We start from the raw sequence: 19,196 nt of genomic DNA, 5'->3' as shown, positions 1-19,196 counted from the left end.
TAAGAACAATAGTGATGTTTGGACTGCTGGTTTTCCTGGTTACCATGGAAATGAGTACCTGGCTACAATTCTGTGTAATCACAGAGAATAAGGTATCAATTCTCCCTCCCCTCCCCAGTCATTTTTATAACCATAACCATAGTGATTATTTCAGGTGGGCTTCATGAGCAGACCTGGCAGCAGGAGGAGCAACTAAAAACCTGATTAAGTATGGAGTATTAGAGTGCAAGCCCTAATGAGGAAGTGTGAAAAAGAAACATGGCGGGGCCTTTTTTTCAGTAGGAAAAGACTAGATCTACTACTGAATACAATGACATTGTTGCTCTTGCTTCTTGCACAGGCGCAGTGCAGGAATCCTCAGAGCACGCCTACGCGCACATTTCCTTCCCTTCTCTCTCTCTTCCCATTTTCCTCACTCTTCCTTTTCTCCCTCTCCTTTCCCACCTCGCATCACCTGGTCTTCCAGTCTTTCCGTTAGCTCGTTTAAGTCTCTCCCTCCGAGCCTCCATCCCCTCCCTACCCCCCTTCCTTTTGGGTCTCTAGCGGACGAAACTAGCGCATGCGCATTAGGTACAAAGCCTCGCTCTTTGTCCCCATCCGTCGTTCACACGAACTCAAGCCTTTCGCATTCGGCAGCCAATAGGATCGTAGAAATGGCGGAAAACTGATTCCGCCTCTGAAGAAGAATCTTGATTGGCAGTTCAGATAACCAATCAAGAATGCCACTTTGTACCCCTGGGGTGGCACCGAGCTCTGTCGTTGCGTTTCCGGCGGTCGCGCGCTCTTTTCTTGGGACGGTAGAGGCCGTGTAGCGTCGCCGTTACTTTGAGGAGAGAACAGTCGGTAGAGGGTGAGTTTGGGGACGACTTAGTTCTCGTGTGAGAGGGGAGTAGGATTTCTCGCGACAATCGGTGAAGGAAGAGGCTAGGGCAAGGCTCGGTTTGGAGGGAGGTCGGCCCTTTCCAAGGCCCCTTGAGGCCTTGTGCCCGCCATCCCACTGGCTTCCCAGCCCACCCGCGCACGCGGGGGGCCCATCGCACTCAAACCTGACTCCCGCTTCCTCTCCCGCCGCCTTTCTTTGTGCGACGTGGCCTGGAACCTTAGCCCTGTCAATAAGTTCCTGGGCCTTTGAGCTGCCCTGGGCCTGAGGGTGTGGGGTCTATCATCCCAGAGCCTTGGAGTCGCAGCAGGAGGAGGAGGGCTTTGTAGGGCGCTCCTCCCCTCGGCCTCGCGAGGCCATGAATTCCGAATGAGCAACTGGGGCACCCCGAGCGATGTTTCTTTGTCAGAACTCTTACCTGGGAAGTTCTTCTGTTCGTCCAGACCCCTCCGTTTTCCTCCTCAGGTTCCTGTATGCCCTTACTTTTAGTCTTGTTGCCTAAGCTGCTCGACCCACGTGTAGCATCACTTTTAAAAAAATGAAACTTAATTTGATGGATTTTTTATTGGCTATTTTCCACTTGGAGAAACGATTGTCGTAAGGTGACACCTTTCTTTGTGTTCTTAACAGAGAAGTCAAGGTTAGAGAAGACTGGGAGGCACTTTGCTATCTTAAATGTAGGTTGAGGTAGGTGTAGGGTAGCCAGATAAAATATAGGACGCCCTTTTAAATTTGAATTTGACACATACAACGAATTATTTTTTAGTATACGTTGCATGGGACTTACACAAAAATCCTTTATTTTTAATCGTAAATAAAAATTTTACTTTTGTGTATTTTTATTTGATAAATCTGCCAACTCTAGTCGGAGTACACTGGCTAGATTTATACTGTCTTTGTTCAGCTTCTTTGTTATCAAATGAAAGGTCCTAAGAAACTCTTAGAAAATAAAAAAGGACCTTACCATCTTAGTACATTCTACAGCTTTCAGGCTGATCCACATCCAGGCGGCCATCGGGTCTGGTAGATTTTAACCAGATTTTCCCGAATGTTTCCACTTAAAAAGTTGATCCTTATCCTGAAAATTAAGGGGACATTTATTTAGCTTTCAGATATGTGATACAGTAATGTACTTGGTCCTGTATCTAAACACTTGTGCAATTGTATCTCATGCTCAGTAGCCTTAGTCTTTCTAAATCAGCGATACATAGTTTCTCAAGCAAGTCCTTCATCAGGGTTAGTCTTACAGACAGAAATCCTTGCTGCTGATCTTTGTACTTTGTTCTCAGAGGCCCCATGGTTAGGGGGCAGTGATTTCTGCACATATTTCCAAATTGTATTGTAGTCATCATCAGAAGTAGGTGATAGGAACAATACTTACTGAGTACTTAGCTACTCTCTAGGCACTGTTTTAAGGGATTTATACAATATTACGTAGTCTTCACCATTGAATGCCTGCTTGGGAAAGAACAAACGGAAAGGGAAGATTATAAAGATAAGCATTATGGAGACATTTATTTAAAAACACAAAGGTAGGGAATTTGATTATACAAGTGACTTTTGCTAGCATCCAGAAGAGTGGAGGAAGAATGTAATTAATAACGTTTGTCTAACTGAAGCACCTACCATATGTAGAAATAAGGGTAGTGGCTTCCAGCAGGAACAAGTGTCTGCTATGTACATTATCTCATTTAGTCCTTAAAATAACCAGCCCTGTGAGGAAGATATTGTTATCCCCATCTTACAGGTGAGGAAATTAAGGCTCAAGTTAGGTAACATGGCTAGTTTGGAACTCTGAAATTGAAATGAGTGATTACAAAACCTGTAGTATAGAGATGAGTATGAGATTCTCCACTCCATGCTCCATCACACTGTGTGACCTTGGATGGGCATCATTTTTCTTTATTTTTTTTCTTTTCTTTTTTTTTTTTAAAAAATTGATTTTAGAGAGGAAGGGAGAGGATGAGAGACAGAAACATTAATGATGAGAGAGAGAATCATTGATTGGCTGCCTCCTGCACACCTCCCACTGGGGATTGAGCCCACAATCCAGGCATGTGCCCTTGACCAGAATCGAACCTGGGACCCCCCAGTCCTCAGGCCAATGCTCTAGCCAGTGAGCCAAACCAGCTAGGGTGGGCATCATTTTTCTTATCCAGAAGAATAATAGTTGTGATTACTAAAGGAGATAATGCAGACTTAGCACAGTGCCTGACATGATGGTCGATCAATATTTTGTATTATCACCTTAACTGCCACACTATACTTTCTAAAATAAAAAATAACCTCCCCTTGAACAACATAAGCTGATGAACAAAAATAGATCCAGAGACAGAAGCATTGAACAGACTGTCAAACCTCAGAGGGAAAGCAGGGGGGGGGGTAAGAGAGCAACCAAAAGCGATCAACCAAAGGACTTATATGCATGCATATAAGCATAATCAATAGACACTGACAATAGCGGAGTGAGGGCCTGTGTTGGGGGGTGGGAGTGGGCTGAGAGGTCAAGGGGCGGGGGGGAAGGAGACGTGTAATACCTTCAACAATAAAGATTTTTTTTTTTTATTTTATTGATTTTTTACAGAGAGGAAGGGAGAGAGATAGAGAGTTAGAAACATCGATGAGAGAGAATCATCGATCAGCTGCCTCCTGCACATCTCCTACTGGGGATGTGCCCGCAACCCAGGTACATGCCCTTGACCGGAATCGAACCTGGGACCTCTCAGTCCGCAGGCCGACGCTCTATCCACTGAGCCAAACCGGTTTCGGCAACAATAAAGATTTTTTTAAAAATAAAATAACTTCCCTTGAAGTAATCTTAAATGGTCTAGAACATCTTTTTGAAATGGAATGATGAGGTGTGGTAAGATGTAAAGAGAGTTTTTAATATTTTAGTTTTGAATAGATCTCTAAGGATTTCTATTAACATGTAAATTACAAATTGTAGATTCCTGAATGGGATGCAAGGTACTGAGGCTCGTGCCTTAGTTAAAGGCTGGAGGAAAAAAAGAGGGTCCTTGAACTCTAGCCAGAGATAAGACCTAGTTGAAAAAATGGCTGTGAAAATCATTCAAGTTTCTGTTATGGGGACCCACTTTGGGGTCAGGGAAGGGAGATGTTTAATAGCTGGGACTCTAAAAAAAAATTATCTGTGACTCAAATAGGAAAATATCTGATTCTAATGCCCACCTTAACCCTGCCCCCAACTGTTGCTGGGGTAGAATTTAAATTTTGTATGCTTTTATTTTTATATATATATATATATATATATGTGTGTATATATATATATATATATAATTTTAAAATAATGATTTCCTTTTTCTTAATTTTTAAATTTTTTATTTTTTGCTAATCCCCCCCCCCCCCCGGATATTTTTTCCCATTGATTCTTGGAAAGAGTGGAAGGGATGGGGGAGAGACAGAAACATTGATATAAGAGAAACATCTACTGGTTGCCTCCCGCACGCCCCCTGACGGGTTGGGGACTAGCCTGCAACCGAGGTGACTGCAATCAGAACCGATTTGCTGTGAAACTGCTACACCTATTCATGACATTTAAAGTTATTACAACTTTTTGAGAAAACAGTGCTGCAGTATGTGGCAAGAGTCACAGATTCGGTTATACTATTTTTATCCTAAGGAAATAAGCAGAAAGCTACAAGCACAAAGATATTTACTGCAGTGTTATATCAGGAAAATATTGAAAACAACCTAAATGTCTCATAGTAGAGTAGTTTAGCCCGTATGGGCTTTATGTAGCTGTTAAAAATTATAATTATGTTCACTATAGAGATAAAGAAAACCTGAATATACAATGGTGCCTTATGATTATAGTCATTGAACTGATAATGTATTTTCTGGAAGCTGAAGAAGCAAAAATGGAAATTGTGAGAGGAATATTTACTCAGGGCTGTGCCCCAAGATTTAGCTTGAGCATTGTTCATAATGGTGAAAAATTAGAAACAGCCCATGTCCAACACAACAGTGGCTTGGTTGACAGCTGAATACTGTGTACATTAACAATGTAGAAGATATAGTAACATGAAAACTGTTAGTCATGTGTCGTAAAGTAGAAAAGGCATTATAAAATAATTTTTATCATATCCTATTTAGAGTACCTACAAATATATAAATCAGTGACTGGGAGGGTATACCAAAATGTTAACAGTGACTATTTTTTAATGCTGGGTCTTTGGATTATTTATTTTTGTTTTTATTTCTAAGTTTTCTATAACAAAGATATATTTTGTCATAGATACCTTATTAATGAGAAACAAAATTGATGAACTGACATAAATGAGGAAATTCAAGTCTGGGCTTAAATGTCAACTTTCCAGTGACATGTTACCTCACAGCTCTATTTAAAATTACTACCTTCCACTCTATCTATTTTGCCCCCCTTTCTCCCCCCCCTTTTTTCTTTATTTTCCAGTAACTTCTTTACTATGTGATTTAATTATTATGTATATTGTTTTGTCTCTCACTAGAAGGTAAGGACCAAGAAGGCAAGAATATTTGTTTTGTTCATTGATGCATCCCAAGCACCTAGAATAGTGCCTAGCAAATAGTTGGCATTCAGTGAATATTTATTTGTTGAATGATTGGTTTAGTAAAAAAAAATAGTAAATCACCAATAAATTATAACAAGCAGGACAGTTTTTATTTTTGCCTACCTTCTGTTCCTTGTCTACATTTATGAATTTAAAAAACTCTTTCCCTCTTAAAAGTATCAACATTTTTCATGCTTACATGGTTTTCATAATTTTTAATTATGTGTAATGTCCCATTGTATAGATGTATCGTAATTAATTAAAAACTATGCCTCTGATTTTGGATATGTAAGTCATTTTTATTGTCCATAAAGGCCATTGCAGTGAATATTGCATGAGTGTGATTTTTAAATTTTAAAAAATTATATTCTTATTCTTAGGATGAATTTCTAGGAACAGAATTCCTGAGTTAAAGTATATGAACATCTTGATAGTTCTTATTACCTATTGTCTTATGAAACAACTTTTGGATATAGTATTTCATAATTGCAATGATGTTCCCAGTTTTGGTGGGATATGATAAAAAATATATTAAGGATGTTTTTATACACAAAAGTATTCTTATTTGCCCATTATCCAAAATTAACAGTTACTTCATCTAAAATATAGCTTGCACTATTTTAAAGGAATCATAATGTATTCACCATAAGGTCTTTCTTTGCATCTTTCCTTCAGCTAAATTCTGACTTAGAGGGTCTTGTGTTTAGAATTGACTTTGCCTTTTTATTTCATTAACTGAAGAACTGTCCTTGGATGTCAGTTTAAAACCATCAACTGCCAATTTCTGGATTTGCCAGAAATTTTCGTTTTATTTTCTTTTATTATTTTAATTTTTAGATGACAGAATTTAACATTTTATGTTTATATATTCATCTTTTTGTATTGGCTGCTATTATTGCTTTAGTAGCCATTTATCTTTTTATTTTGATTAACAACAATATTTACTGAGTGTTTACTATGTGCCAGTACTTGAATTAGTGTTTTCACATATTTATTAATTCTCATATCCAGCTTGAGAGAGGTAGGTATTTATTATACCCTTTATAACAGCTTAAGAAACCAATGCAGAAGTAATTTACTAAGTAGTACATAATTAGTATTAGGAGCATGCTTGAAACCTAAGTATGTCTTAACTCCACAGCCTATACTTTTCCTGTTCATTCCATAGTATCTAGTGTAGGCTAGGACTGTGCAATGTGCCAGAGAAGAAGAAGACTTAATAGTTTCTTGTCCTTGTGATAACTAGAATCTATTTTAGTCATTGTGTTTATATATATATATATATATATTTTTAAATCTTCATCCGAGGATACTTTCCATGATTTCTAGAGAGAGGGAAAGGCAGAGAGAGAAATATTGATGTGAGAGAAACATCGATTGGTGCCTCTTGTACGAGCCCTAGGACCCCGGCCGGGGAGGAGCCTGAAACAGAGGTATATGCCCTTGACCGGAATCAAACCCGGGACCCTTCAGTCCACAGGCTGATGCTGTATCCACTGAGCCAAACTGGCTAGGGCAGTCATTGTGTTTTTAAAATGTGCTTTAATAATTTTATGATAGGGCTAACGGGGTAGATCTGTTTGGAAAAGTAGTGTCCTATTATGTGTAAAATTATTGAACTAGAAAATTCCTCAGATCATTCTAGTGCAAGCTGTTCTTGTCTGATACATGTCCAGTTTCTGTGTGCAACATAACTGCTAATAACTGGTTGTTGTTTTTTCTGAATTGTATTCCTTTGCCATACTTGTTCAAAATAACCAGTTGTTAGGATCTGGCAAAAGTCTGAATACCAACGATGATTGATGACATACAGTATGAGTCATCAGGAAGTTGACTGCCTTCTTAGCACTGAATGTATTTGACAGTGCACATTTTCTTTTTAGGGTACAAAAAATGCAGAGCAATAAAACCTTTAACTTGGAGAAGCAAAACCATGCTCCAAGAAAGCATCATCAGCATCACCACCAGCAGCACCACCAGCAGCAACAGCAGCAGCCACCGCCGCCAGCAATACCTGCAAATGGACAACAAGCCAGCAGCCAAAGTGAGTGCATGCTAAGTAATGGGGTAGAGATAGGTTCCCTTTTGGGAATGGGTTCTTGATTTTTTTTTTTTAATTTTTTTTTTTAAATATATTTTATTGATTTTTTACAGAGAGGAAGGGAGAGAGATAGAGAGTTAGAAACATCGATGAGAGAGAAACATCGATCAGCTGCCTCCTGCACATCTCCTACTGGGGATGTGCCCGCAACCCAGGTACATGCCCTTGACCGGAATCGAACCCGGGACCTTTCAGTCCACAGGCCGACGCTCTATCCACTGAGCCAAACCGGTTTCGGCGGTTCTTGATTTTTTTAAAAAATATATTTTTATTTATTTCAGAGAGGAAGGGAGAGGGAGTGAGAGACAGAAACATCAAGGGTGAGAGAGAATCATTGATCGGCTGCCTCCTGCACGCCCCTACTAGGGATCAAGCCTGCAACCCGGACATGTGCCCTTGACCGGAATTGAACCGAGACCCTTCAGTCCATAGACCGATGCTCTATCCACTGAGCCAAACCAGCTAGGGCTGGGTTCTTGATTTTTAGATTAGTCTTTTGGTATTATAAAGGAATAGGTCTTTGTTTCATTTACCTCTTAATTCTTCTTAAGATAGAAAAAGGCTGATTCTCTGAAACCAAGGAGCAGGCATGTAGGGATAGCAGTTGAGTATAGGTTGCTTTGCTGTGTTGGCTAAACAGATGTCTTCATGTTTGCCTTGGAGCTTGGTTTCCTGGAGGTAATCAGATGACTGGTACTTAGGGAATATATAGAACAAGTCTTTAAGACTTGATGGAGAAGTAGTCTGGTACTGAGTATTACACTTTCAGCCTGGGGCCTGTGCCAGCCCATTTGTAATCAGTGAAAAGTCTTTAAAAGTATGTTTCCACTTGTTCAGCAAACTTTGAATTTTAGCTTCTAAGACTAGAACCTAAAATAGGGGGTGGGAAGAACTCACGGACATTGACAACAATGTGGTGATTGTGGCAGAGGGTGGAGGTGGGAAAGGGCATAGAGGAAATAAATGGTTTGGGGGGGTAGAGAGTGGAACCTACTTCAAACCTTTTTTATTTCCTGAGATTTCTATTTAGGATATTTTTTTCTAACTCATTTTTTTTAAGATATATTTTTATTGATTTCAGAGAGGAAAGGAAAGGGAGAGATAGAAACATCAATGATGAGAGAGAATCATTGATTGGCTGCCTCCCACACGCCCCCTACTGGGGATCGAGCCCACAACCCGGGCATGTGCCCTTGACCAGAATCGAACCCAGGACCCTTCATTCCGCAGGCTGACGCTCTATCCATTAAACCAAAACTGGCTAGGGCCTAACTCATTTCTTTTCATTCTGTTACCCCCAAGCCTGAGAGAATGGGAACTGTAAGGTTATGAAGATGAGTGAGATTGGGAAATGGAGCAATTGTGCTTTATACTTCAAAAATCTGTCCCTTCTCACATAGAGTTTCTTGACTTGCTTAATTTTCTCTTTGGCCAATAGCTCCTGTATTGTCTTTCTAACTTTGCTTTAGTCCCAAGTTGGCTCTTGGCCTACAGTAGTCCGTCCCCCCATCCCCCTCTAATCTCTGCATACTGCTTTCATATTCTAAGGTGCAATTTAGTGATACGTGGTTAGTGGATAGATTGCATTGGGGAATGGTGTTTGGCTTTTCTATAGCAATTAGGTTTCCTAATCTAGCAGAAGTTGTAGCTCTTTGAGAATGACTGTAAATCTCTTGTCTTCTCTCAGATGAAGGCTTGACTATTGACCTGAAGAATTTTAGGAAACCAGGAGAGAAGACCTTCACCCAACGTAGCCGGCTCTTTGTGGGCAATCTTCCTCCTGACATCACTGAGGAAGAAATGAGGAAACTATTTGAGAAATATGGGAAGGCAGGTGAAGTCTTCATTCATAAGGATAAAGGCTTTGGCTTTATCCGCTTGGTAAGCAACTGTAGGCTTATAGAGCAAAGATGGGGAAGCTGGGGAATAATGGATATGGAAAATAAGTCAGTAAATAATTTTCAGATGGTCTGCTAAAAGCTTATAGTTGATGGAATAGGACAAAAGATGCAGATTTAAAAATTTTTCCTCATAGGTTTCTTAAAAAATATTGTTTTTATTGGGTTTGAGAGAGAGTGGAAGGGAGAGAAAGAGAAACATCAGTCAGTTGACTCTCACACACACTCTGACCATGGATCCAACCAGCAACCTGGGCATGTGTCCTGACCGGGAATCAAATTGGCAACCTTTCAGTGCACCGGATGATGCTAAACCAACTGAGCCACATCGGTCAGGGCTGTATATATTTTTAAAAATTTAATTGTGCTAAAATATACATAACATAAAACTTATTATCTTAATTATTTTTTAATTTATTTTTTAATCTATATATATATTTCTTTTTTTGTCTCCTTTTTTCCCGATTGACCAGATCTTTTTCAAAAATCTGATTTGATTTAGGAAACGTGTTAAGTATATGGGGGGGAAACCTTTCTAGGCATTATTTATCTCCATAAATGAGGAACTTGATGCGGTCAGAACTAGTATTCCTTCCAGATATACCACTCACTAAAGACTATATAGGCAAGTAATTTTCTCTGGGGCTCAGATTCCTCTTTAGTAATATGAAGGGGGTCCAATCAAGGTTTGTGGTTCTAAAGAGGCCTCTTGGAGGACATAAGAGATTCTGGTTAAGTTATTTGTAGCTAGCTGAAATTTAAAAATTCTAGCTCTACTGTATTGTAAGGATAGATTTTATGCTCATCATTAATTGTCCAGATGATATGTTACCCTTGGGAGAATAACCTGTGATACTGATGACCATGTAAGTCAGTGGTTCTCAACCTGTGGGTCGCGACCCCTTTGGGGATTGAACGACCCTTTCACAGGGGTCGCCTAAGACCATCGGAAAACACATATATAATTACATATTGTTTTTGTGATTAATCACTATGCTTTAATTATGTTCAATTTGTAACAATGAAAATACATCCTGCATATCAGATATTTACATTATGATTCATAACAGTAGCAAAATTACAGTGATGAATAGCAGCGAAAATGATTTTGTGGTTGGGGGTCACCACAACATGAGGAACTGTATTAAAGGGTCGCGGCACTAGGAAGGTTGAGAACCACTGAGGTAAGTGTTGCTAACTTTTAGGATGTCCAATTGGTTTTTCAGGGGCATTAGAACAGTTAGGCTAACCAAAGAGTGATCTGAAACACACACAATTCCATTCTTTCCGTTCTATCCATGCTTCTTCATATGCTGTTGCCAAGCTCCTTGTTTTTTTTTTGTTGTTGTTGTTGTTGGATTTTTTTATTTGTGTGTGTGTGTTAATCCTCACCCGCGAATGTTTTTCTGTTGATTTTTAGAGAGAGAGAAAGGGAGGGTGGAGACAGAGAGAGAGAAACATTGATGTGAGAGACATCAATTGGTTGCCTCCCATGCATGCCCTGATCAGGGCCAGGGATCGAGCCTGCAACCATGGTATATGTCCTTGACTGGAATCATGGGTTGATGCTTAATCCACTGAGCCAAACCACCTAGGGCTAAGCTTTTTTTTTTTCAGATATTTTGCACTGAGCTATGCTACTTTAGAATCTTTTAAAAACATTCATTTTATTGATTTGAGAGAGGAAAAGAGAGAGAGAGAGAAACATCAATGATGAGAATCATTGATGGGCTGCCTCCTGCATGCCCCACACTGGGGATCGAGCCCACAACCTGGGCATGTGCCCTGGCCAGGAATTGAACCATGACCTCCTGGTTCATAGGTCAAGGCTCAACCACTGAGCCATGCTGGCCGGGTACTACTTTAAATTCTTGATAGCTGTGTAGTTGGTCTGTTAAACCCAGTTATTCTAACTATCCTCTGCTTCCTAGGAAACACGAACCCTAGCGGAGATTGCTAAAGTAGAGCTGGACAACATGCCACTCCGTGGAAAGCAGCTGCGTGTGCGCTTTGCCTGCCATAGTGCATCCCTTACGGTCCGCAACCTTCCTCAGTATGTGTCCAACGAACTGCTGGAGGAAGCTTTTTCTGTGTTCGGCCAGGTGGAGAGGGCCGTAGTCATTGTGGATGATCGAGGAAGGCCCTCAGGAAAAGGCATTGTTGAATTCTCAGGGAAGCCAGCTGCTCGGAAAGCTCTGGACAGATGCAGTGAAGGTTCCTTCCTGCTAACCACGTGAGTGAGGGCCTGTTGTTGTCTGGGAAGTTAGCCTTTAGAAACCGTGTTCCTGTGTGCATTTAAAATACTATTCATACTAATTCAGCTTTCTAGTAGGTTTTTTTTAAAAATATATTTTTCTTGATTTCAGAGAGGAAGTGAGAGGGAGAGATAGAAACATCAATGATTAGAGAGAATCATTGATTGGCTGCCTCCTGCATGCCCCACATGGAGGATTGAGCCCACAACCAGGACATGTGCCCTGTTCAGGAATCGAACTGTGACCTCCTGGTTCATAGGTTGATGCTCAGCCACTGAGCTACACTGGCTGGCCTAGTAGAGTTTTTAACATAATCTTAAATTAACACAAGTATAGTTTGAGGATAAAAAAATAAACTTTAATAGCCCTAGCTTGGTTGATTGGAGTGTCATCCCGTACACCAAAATGTTGCAGGTTTCCCTGATTGGGGCATATGCGGGAGGCAGTCGATTGATGTTTCTGTCTCTCTGTCCCCCTTCTTCTCTCTCTCAAATCAATAAAATATCCTTGGGTGAGGATATTTTTAAGTATATTTTTATTGATTTCAGAAAGAGAGGGAGAGGGAGAAAGAGATAAAAACATCAGTGATTAGAGAGAATCATTGATCAGCTGCCTCCTGCACACCTCCCACTGGGGATCGAGCCTGCAACTGGGCATGTGCCCCATAGGCCCTTGACTGTAATTGAAACCAGGACCCTTGAGTCCACAGGCTAATGCTCTATCCACTGAGCCAAACCAGCTAGGGCAGGATATATATATTTTTTAAGTTAAATTTGTTCAGTACTTCAGTGGGTCATTTGATCAGTGTTAAGTCTCCCCTTTGAAGTTTTATAACTCTGAAAAGTTGTTTTGTGCATGCAGCATCTTAGAATTTATCCCAAGTTATTGTCTGGAGTTCTGTAGAGACTAGATAGTTAGGCTACACTTAAGTACTGTAGCTACTTACTTTGAACATCTTTTTTTTAAATTATGTTTTTATTGTTTTTAGAGAGGAAGGGAGAGGGATGGAGAGAGAGAAACATCAATCGGTTGCCTCCCTCACAACCCCCATTGGGGATCATGCCTGCATGTGCCCTGACCAGGAATCGAACTGGTGACCTCTTGGTTCATGGGTTGTTGCTCAATCACAAAGCTACACTGGCCAGGCTGAACATCTTTTTAAAGGCTAGATTTAGAGATCTGAAGCCTGACTTGATCCTATCAACCCCAGATTCCACATTTCCACATAACGCCATTAAAAGATATTGGTTACTTGGGACTGGGTTTAAAACTCCTTCAGAAGTTTAATTGTCTTGTCCTGACCCCTAAAACTAGTTCATGTGTCAGTGGCAGGTGTAGAGAGGAAGCCTACTATAGGGTATGATTTGATCTTTCTTTTTCCCAGATTTCCTCGACCTGTGACTGTGGAGCCCATGGACCAGTTAGATGATGAAGAAGGACTTCCAGAGAAGCTGGTTATAAAGAACCAGCAATTTCACAAGTATGTTGTCCTGACATATTCCCTGTTAGCTGTTGGCCTATTCTTAAGGAAACTTGTAAAGGGATGTGTAAAAGAGGCAGGTCTTTGTTATATGTATTTACTAGCAGCCATTATCTTGGCATTCAGAAGGGAATACATTGCTTAGTTGTCATCTTAGGCAGAGTTTTAGTAACCCAGGAACCTTGTCTTTAGGGAGAGGGAGCAGCCACCTAGATTTGCACAGCCTGGCTCCTTCGAGTATGAATATGCCATGCGCTGGAAGGCACTCATTGAGATGGAGAAACAGCAGCAGGACCAAGTGGACCGCAACATCAAGGAAGCTCGTGAGAAACTGGAAATGGAGATGGAGGCTGCTCGCCATGAGCACCAGGTCATGCTAATGAGGCAGGGTGAGTATAGGCCTCTAAGTCTTAAAACTAAAAGAACAACAAAATAAGTTTTTCCGGAGTTTCTTAGTATCAATCGGTAGAGAAAAGCCTAAACCTCTACTTTTATTCTCTGAAATATTTTGTTGATCTTGGTAGGCAAATGAGCTTGGAGATGTGACAGAAAATACTGGATTCTGTGGAGAAGGAATAATAGGTTTGGCTTTATTTTTGGAATCTGGATACCTCGGATGGCCACTCAGGGATTATATATCCCTTTTGCTTTCGGATCTTTTAATTATGAAAAATTATTGGGTCCATATGAGGAGAATGAAGAATACTCTCAATCAAGTCTGTTGTTTTTCTAGATTTGATGAGGCGTCAAGAAGAACTTCGGAGGATGGAAGAGCTGCACAACCAAGAAGTGCAAAAACGAAAGCAACTGGAGCTCAGGTAACTCTTCTCAACCCTTTTTCTCTCATAATGTCTCACTCCTGCTTCCTACCACCAAGCTACCGCATGCATTTGTAAATATATTGGCAAACATTTCCTGGCTGTTTCTGAAGTTCTCCCTTTGGATGGGAGATGTTTCAGCTGCCAGTGGTTCTGGGAATTATGGCTACACTAAAGAGAAAACAGCTGAGTGCAGGTCTCATGAGGCTCCTTTGAGAAAGAACTTTTTCCCCTAAGGGGCACATCTGGGTTGCTTTAGGGCTGGGCACATTTAACATTGAACTTCCTGGAGAGCTATGATAGTTTCCAGTTGGCTCTTTTTAAACTATATATATATACATATATATATATATATATATATATATATATATATATATATATATATATTGATTCAGAGAGGAAGGGAGAGGGAGTGAGAGATAGAAACATTAATGATGAGACAGAATCATTGATCGGCTGCCTCCTGCATGCCCCCTACTGGAGATTGAACCCACAACCCAGGCATATGCCCTTGACCAGAATCAAACCTGGGAACCTTCAGTCCACAGGCCGACATTCTATCCACTGAGCCAAACTGGCTAGGGCTTCAGTAGGCTCTTGATCCTCTTGGCTCAGTCCCCTATTAAGATAATCAGCTTAAGTTCTGGAATGCCTCTGCCTAAATATACCTTGGTGACTCTCTGTAGGCAGGAGGAAGAGCGCAGGCGCCGTGAGGAAGAGATGAGGCGACAGCAGGAAGAAATGATGCGGCGACAGCAGGAAGGATTCAAGGGAACCTTCCCTGATGCGGTATATCTCCTTTGTGCCCATGATGTACCAGTCCAGTCGTGATATGACAAACCCACCATGAATTGTCTGCCCACTAGGACTATACAACATACCAGGTTATGATCAATTTTTCCATTCTGTGAAACTCCTTTTAGAAATAATTCATAGGAAGGAAAGGTAAGGTTTGAAGGAGAGCTCTTTTTGCCCCATGGGCTATTTAGGATGAAAAGCTGGGACCAGTATATGCTATTCAGACTCAGTGACTGCAGTATAAGATATATCCAATTCCGTAGCACCCTTGACTAGTGACTAGTCCATTGCTGTCCTTCAAGTTATATAGGTTGGAGCTATAGGAAAAAATTGACTATCTTTCCCCTTTCCTTTCATAACTCTCTTGTACCTAATAGGAGACTGACTTGAGTCCTAGTAGCTCTGATCTTGAACTCACTGTATAACTAGTGAGGAATTGTTGTTGGTGTTCCTCAGCTTGGTCTCAGTATACTTAGGATGTGTTATCACTCTATACTTTCCTTAGTGTGTGGTCTTCAATGGATTGTGGGAGAATGTAGTGCTGTCTTAGACTGTCTTTAGTGTTTTTTTGTTTTTCAGAGAGAGCAGGAGATACGGATGGGCCAGATGGCTATGGGAGGTAAGGACTCAGGAGATTAATGGCTCTGATTTCCTTTTTTGTCTTGTCTCTGGTGAACTATGTAGCTTATTTTATGTATTCCAGATTTAAGGGATTCACATTTCTGGGAGCATCGTTTTTTGGGGTGGGGGTAACATGTCTTAGCCCAAAGGTCTTGTTGAATTGTTTCCTTTAGAACAGAAAGAGACAGATGATATCTTTCTCCTGTACTGATCACACTACTCTGCTTTAGGTGCTATGGGCATAAACAACAGAGGTGCCATGCCCCCTGCTCCTGTGCCTGCTGGTACACCAGCTCCTCCAGGACCTGCCACTATGATGCCAGATGGAACCTTGGGATTGGTAATAACTGTAGGACCTTAACAGTAACCATGAATGGTGATGGGAGGAGAAAGGACTTTGCTTCCATAGTTGCTTGGCCTGTCATGATTTTGCTACAGATAACAGTATTAGAACTACTGTTATCCAATGTAACCTCAAGGTCTTTATTTTGGACTCCTGAGTAAACGAGTCTCAAAATATACTTTATGGTTCATACAATCCTGAGGTGATTTTAGTTATTATATCAAAATGTTAAAACTGGATAGGCTTCAGGTTGCTTGAAAAGTGATGGCCTGCTTTGTCCATGTACCTAGTTCATCAAAAAGGACATAGGTAGAACTTAACCATCTTAGGAATTTAGTATGTAATATTGCTTAGCTAATAAGAATAGGGATAGCCCTAACTGGTTTGGCTAAGTGGATAGAGCGTCGGCCTGCGGACTGAAGGGTCCCAGGTTCGATTCCGGTCAGGGGCATGTGCCTTGGTTGCGGGCACATCCCTGGTGGGGAGTGTGCAGGAAGCAGCTGATCGATGTTTCTCTCTCATCAATGTCTCTGACTCTATCCTTCTCCCTTCCTCTCTGTGAAAAATCAATAAATATATATTTAAAGAATAGGGATAAAGAAGAGGAAGAATGGCCGAAACCGGTTTGGCTCAGTGGATAGAGCGTCAGCCTGTGGACTGAAGGGTCCCAGGTTCGATTCCGGTCAAGGGCATGTACCTGGGTTGCGGGCACATCCCCAGTGGGGGTTGTGCAGGAGGCGGCTGATCGATGTTTCTCTCTCATCGATGTTTCTAACTCCCTATCTCTCTCCCTTCCTCTCTGTAAAAAATCAATAAAATATATTTAAAAAAAAAAAAAAAAGAAGAAGAGGAAGAATGAATAGGGATAAAAAGTTAAAGGTGGGATGGTTGGGTGGGTCTGTAATTCAGGCAACCTTCCTTTCAGGGACATCTATCCGCTAGAGCAGCGGTTCTCAACCTGTGGGTCGTGACCCCTTTGGCAGTCGAATGACCCTTTCACAGGGGTCGCCTAAGACCATCCTGCATATCAGATATTTACATTACGATTCATAACAGTAGCAACATTACAGTTATGAAGTAGCAACAAAAATTTTATGGTTGGGTCACAACATGAGGAACTGTATTTAAAGGGCCAAAAGGTTGAGAACCACTGCGCTAGAGTCTTTTTTTTTTTTATGTATTTTGTTGTTGTTGTTGATTTCAGACAGGAAGGGAGAGAGCGATAGATACATCAGTGATGAGAGATAATCATCGATTGGCTGCCTCCTGCACACCGCACATGGGATTGAGCCCACAACCTGGGCATGTGCCCTGACTAGGAATTGAACGGTGACCTCCTGGTTCATAGGTCGACACTCAACCACTATGTACTCCAGCTGGGCTATCCGCTAGAGTTTTTTTGTTGTTGTTTTCATTGATTTCAGAGAAAAAGGGAAAGGGAGAGAGAGAGAGAAACATCAATGACGAGAGAGAATCATTGATCGTCTGCCTCCTGCACACCCCACAATGGGGATGGAGCCCCACAACCCAGGCATGTGCCTTGACAAGGAATGGAACTGTGACCTCCTGGTTCATAGGTCACTGTTCAAGCATGAGCCATGCTGGCCAGGCTCCGCTAGAGTTTTATTTATTTTTTTAAAAATATATTTTATTGATTTTTTTACAGAGAGGAAGGGAGAGGGATAGAGAGTTAGAAACATCGATGAAAGAGAAACATTGATCAGCTGCCTCCTGCACACTCCCCACTGGGGATGTGCCTGCAACCAAGGTACATGCCCTTGACCAGAATCGAGCCCAGGACCCTTGAGTCCATAGGCCGATGCTCTATCCACTGAGCCAAACTAGTTAGGGCAAGTTTTTTGTTTTTGTTTTTAATATACTTTATTGATTTTTTTACAGAGAGGAAGGGAGAGAGATAGAGAGTTAGAAACATCGATGGGAGAGAAACATCGATCAGCCGCCTCCTGCACATCTCCCACTGGGGTTGTGCCCACAACCCAGGTACATGCCCCTGACCGGAATCAAACCCGGAACCCTTCAGTCCGCAGGCTGACGCTCTATCCACTGAGCCAAACCGGCTTCAGCTAGGGCAAGTTTTAAACATGATTAGGCATCACCAGCAGGTGGAGCCCTGGCTGGTTTGGCGCAGTGGATAGAGCGTCAGCCTGTGGACTGAGCAGTCCCAGGTTCGATTCCAGCCATTGGCACATGCCTGGGTTGTGGGCTTGGTCCCCAGTGGAGAGCATGCAGGAGGCAGGCAATTGATGGTTCTCTTTCATCATTGATATTTCTATCTCTCTATCCTCCCTTCCTCTCTGAAATCAATAAAAATATACTTTAAAAAATAATTGGGTGGAAATGGCCTCCAAGGGAAGGACTACAGATGGGTGGGAAGCTTAGGACATGTTATTTTGTAATGTTTCTCTCTTTTTCTCTTTAAGACCCCACCAACTACCGAACGCTTTGGCCAAGCTGCTACAATGGAAGGAATAGGGGCAATTGGTGGAACCCCTCCTGCATTCAACCGTGCAGCTCCTGGAGCTGATTTTGCTCCAAACAAACGTCGCCGATACTAATAAAATTGCAGTGTCTAGTTTCCCAAAACCCTTAAGAGAAGGACCCTTTTTGGACTAGCCAGAATTCTACCTGGAAAAGTGTTAGGGATTCCTCCCAATAGTTAGATCTTCCCTGCCTGTACTACTCTAGGGAGTATGCTGGAGACAGAGGTCAAGGGAGGGGTGATATTTAACAAATCATTTCTGTGTGGTATATTGTTTAATTGTGTCTGTGTGGTGCATTCCTGAAGTCTCGAGATTATTGAAGGCCAGGGGTGGGGGGCGATGGCAAAGTGGATCCAGTTAGAGCCCCCATGAATCTTGATCATTCCATTCTGTTTATCCTGTTCTATTTGCATTCTCATTCTTAAATTTCCCGACCCCGGAGACACTGCCACATGTACCACAAAAACCACAAACGTCCTCCATCACTTGATTCACTCCCAGGTGGGAATTCAGGCAATGTCCGCAGAGGTCACAGATAACATGCATACATACGGTTCTGTTATACCCCATATATTATCCCTTCATATCCTAAGGAAGACATTTTTCTCTTAGAGATTTTCATTTTAGTATATCTTTAAAAAAAATCTTCTGTTAACTAGCCTCCATCTTTTTCTTGGGTAAGGACAACCCAGGAATGGCCCTTTTGTGTCTGATGTTGCTGTTCACAGCTTTTCTTGATAGGCCTAGTACAACCTTGGGAACAGGGTTGCTGTATGATGAAATGTCCAACAGTAGCTCTTAGCATTGCCTATCTTATGTAGTTATGCTGTGCTTTTTTTTTATTGGTGTACCATGTTTGATTTGTTCCTGATACCTTCGGAGTTTTTTTCTGAAAATGGAGCGGTAATGAAGCATCAACTTATTAAAATACATTTTAATCCTTTTCATTTT

The 19,196-nt window shown here is 41.4% G+C and overlaps 1 protein-coding gene across 3 annotated transcripts; it reads left to right on the top strand.

Moving 5' to 3' along the window:
* Positions 1 to 697: 697 nt before the first annotated feature.
* Positions 698 to 19,192, top strand: NONO (non-POU domain containing octamer binding). Of its 3 annotated transcripts, none has more exons than XM_036305134.1 (11): positions 698 to 850; positions 7,314 to 7,474; positions 9,219 to 9,412; positions 11,361 to 11,662; positions 13,069 to 13,164; positions 13,357 to 13,553; positions 13,898 to 13,982; positions 14,669 to 14,771; positions 15,360 to 15,399; positions 15,632 to 15,741; positions 18,186 to 19,192. In XM_036305134.1, the coding sequence occupies exons 2-11, from the start codon at positions 7,324 to 7,326 to the stop codon at positions 18,318 to 18,320; spliced, it is 1,413 nt and encodes a 470-aa protein (XP_036161027.1). In that variant the 5' UTR covers positions 698 to 850; positions 7,314 to 7,323; the 3' UTR covers positions 18,321 to 19,192. The 3 variants fall into 3 exon arrangements, 2 of the variants coding, with proteins under 2 accessions (XP_036161027.1, XP_036161026.1); XM_036305133.1 differs by having other exon boundaries at positions 15,342 to 15,399; XR_004966954.1 differs by lacking the exon at positions 18,186 to 19,192 and having other exon boundaries at positions 14,669 to 14,866; positions 15,632 to 15,734.
* Positions 19,193 to 19,196: the final 4 nt, after the last annotated feature.

The sequence above is a fragment of the Myotis myotis genome, unplaced genomic scaffold, assembly GCF_014108235.1.
Source record: "Myotis myotis isolate mMyoMyo1 unplaced genomic scaffold, mMyoMyo1.p scaffold_m19_p_4, whole genome shotgun sequence".
Taxonomy (NCBI): domain Eukaryota; kingdom Metazoa; phylum Chordata; class Mammalia; order Chiroptera; family Vespertilionidae; genus Myotis; species Myotis myotis.
The sequence above is the reverse complement of the archived record's forward strand: the minus strand, read 5'-3'. Positions and strand labels throughout refer to the sequence as shown.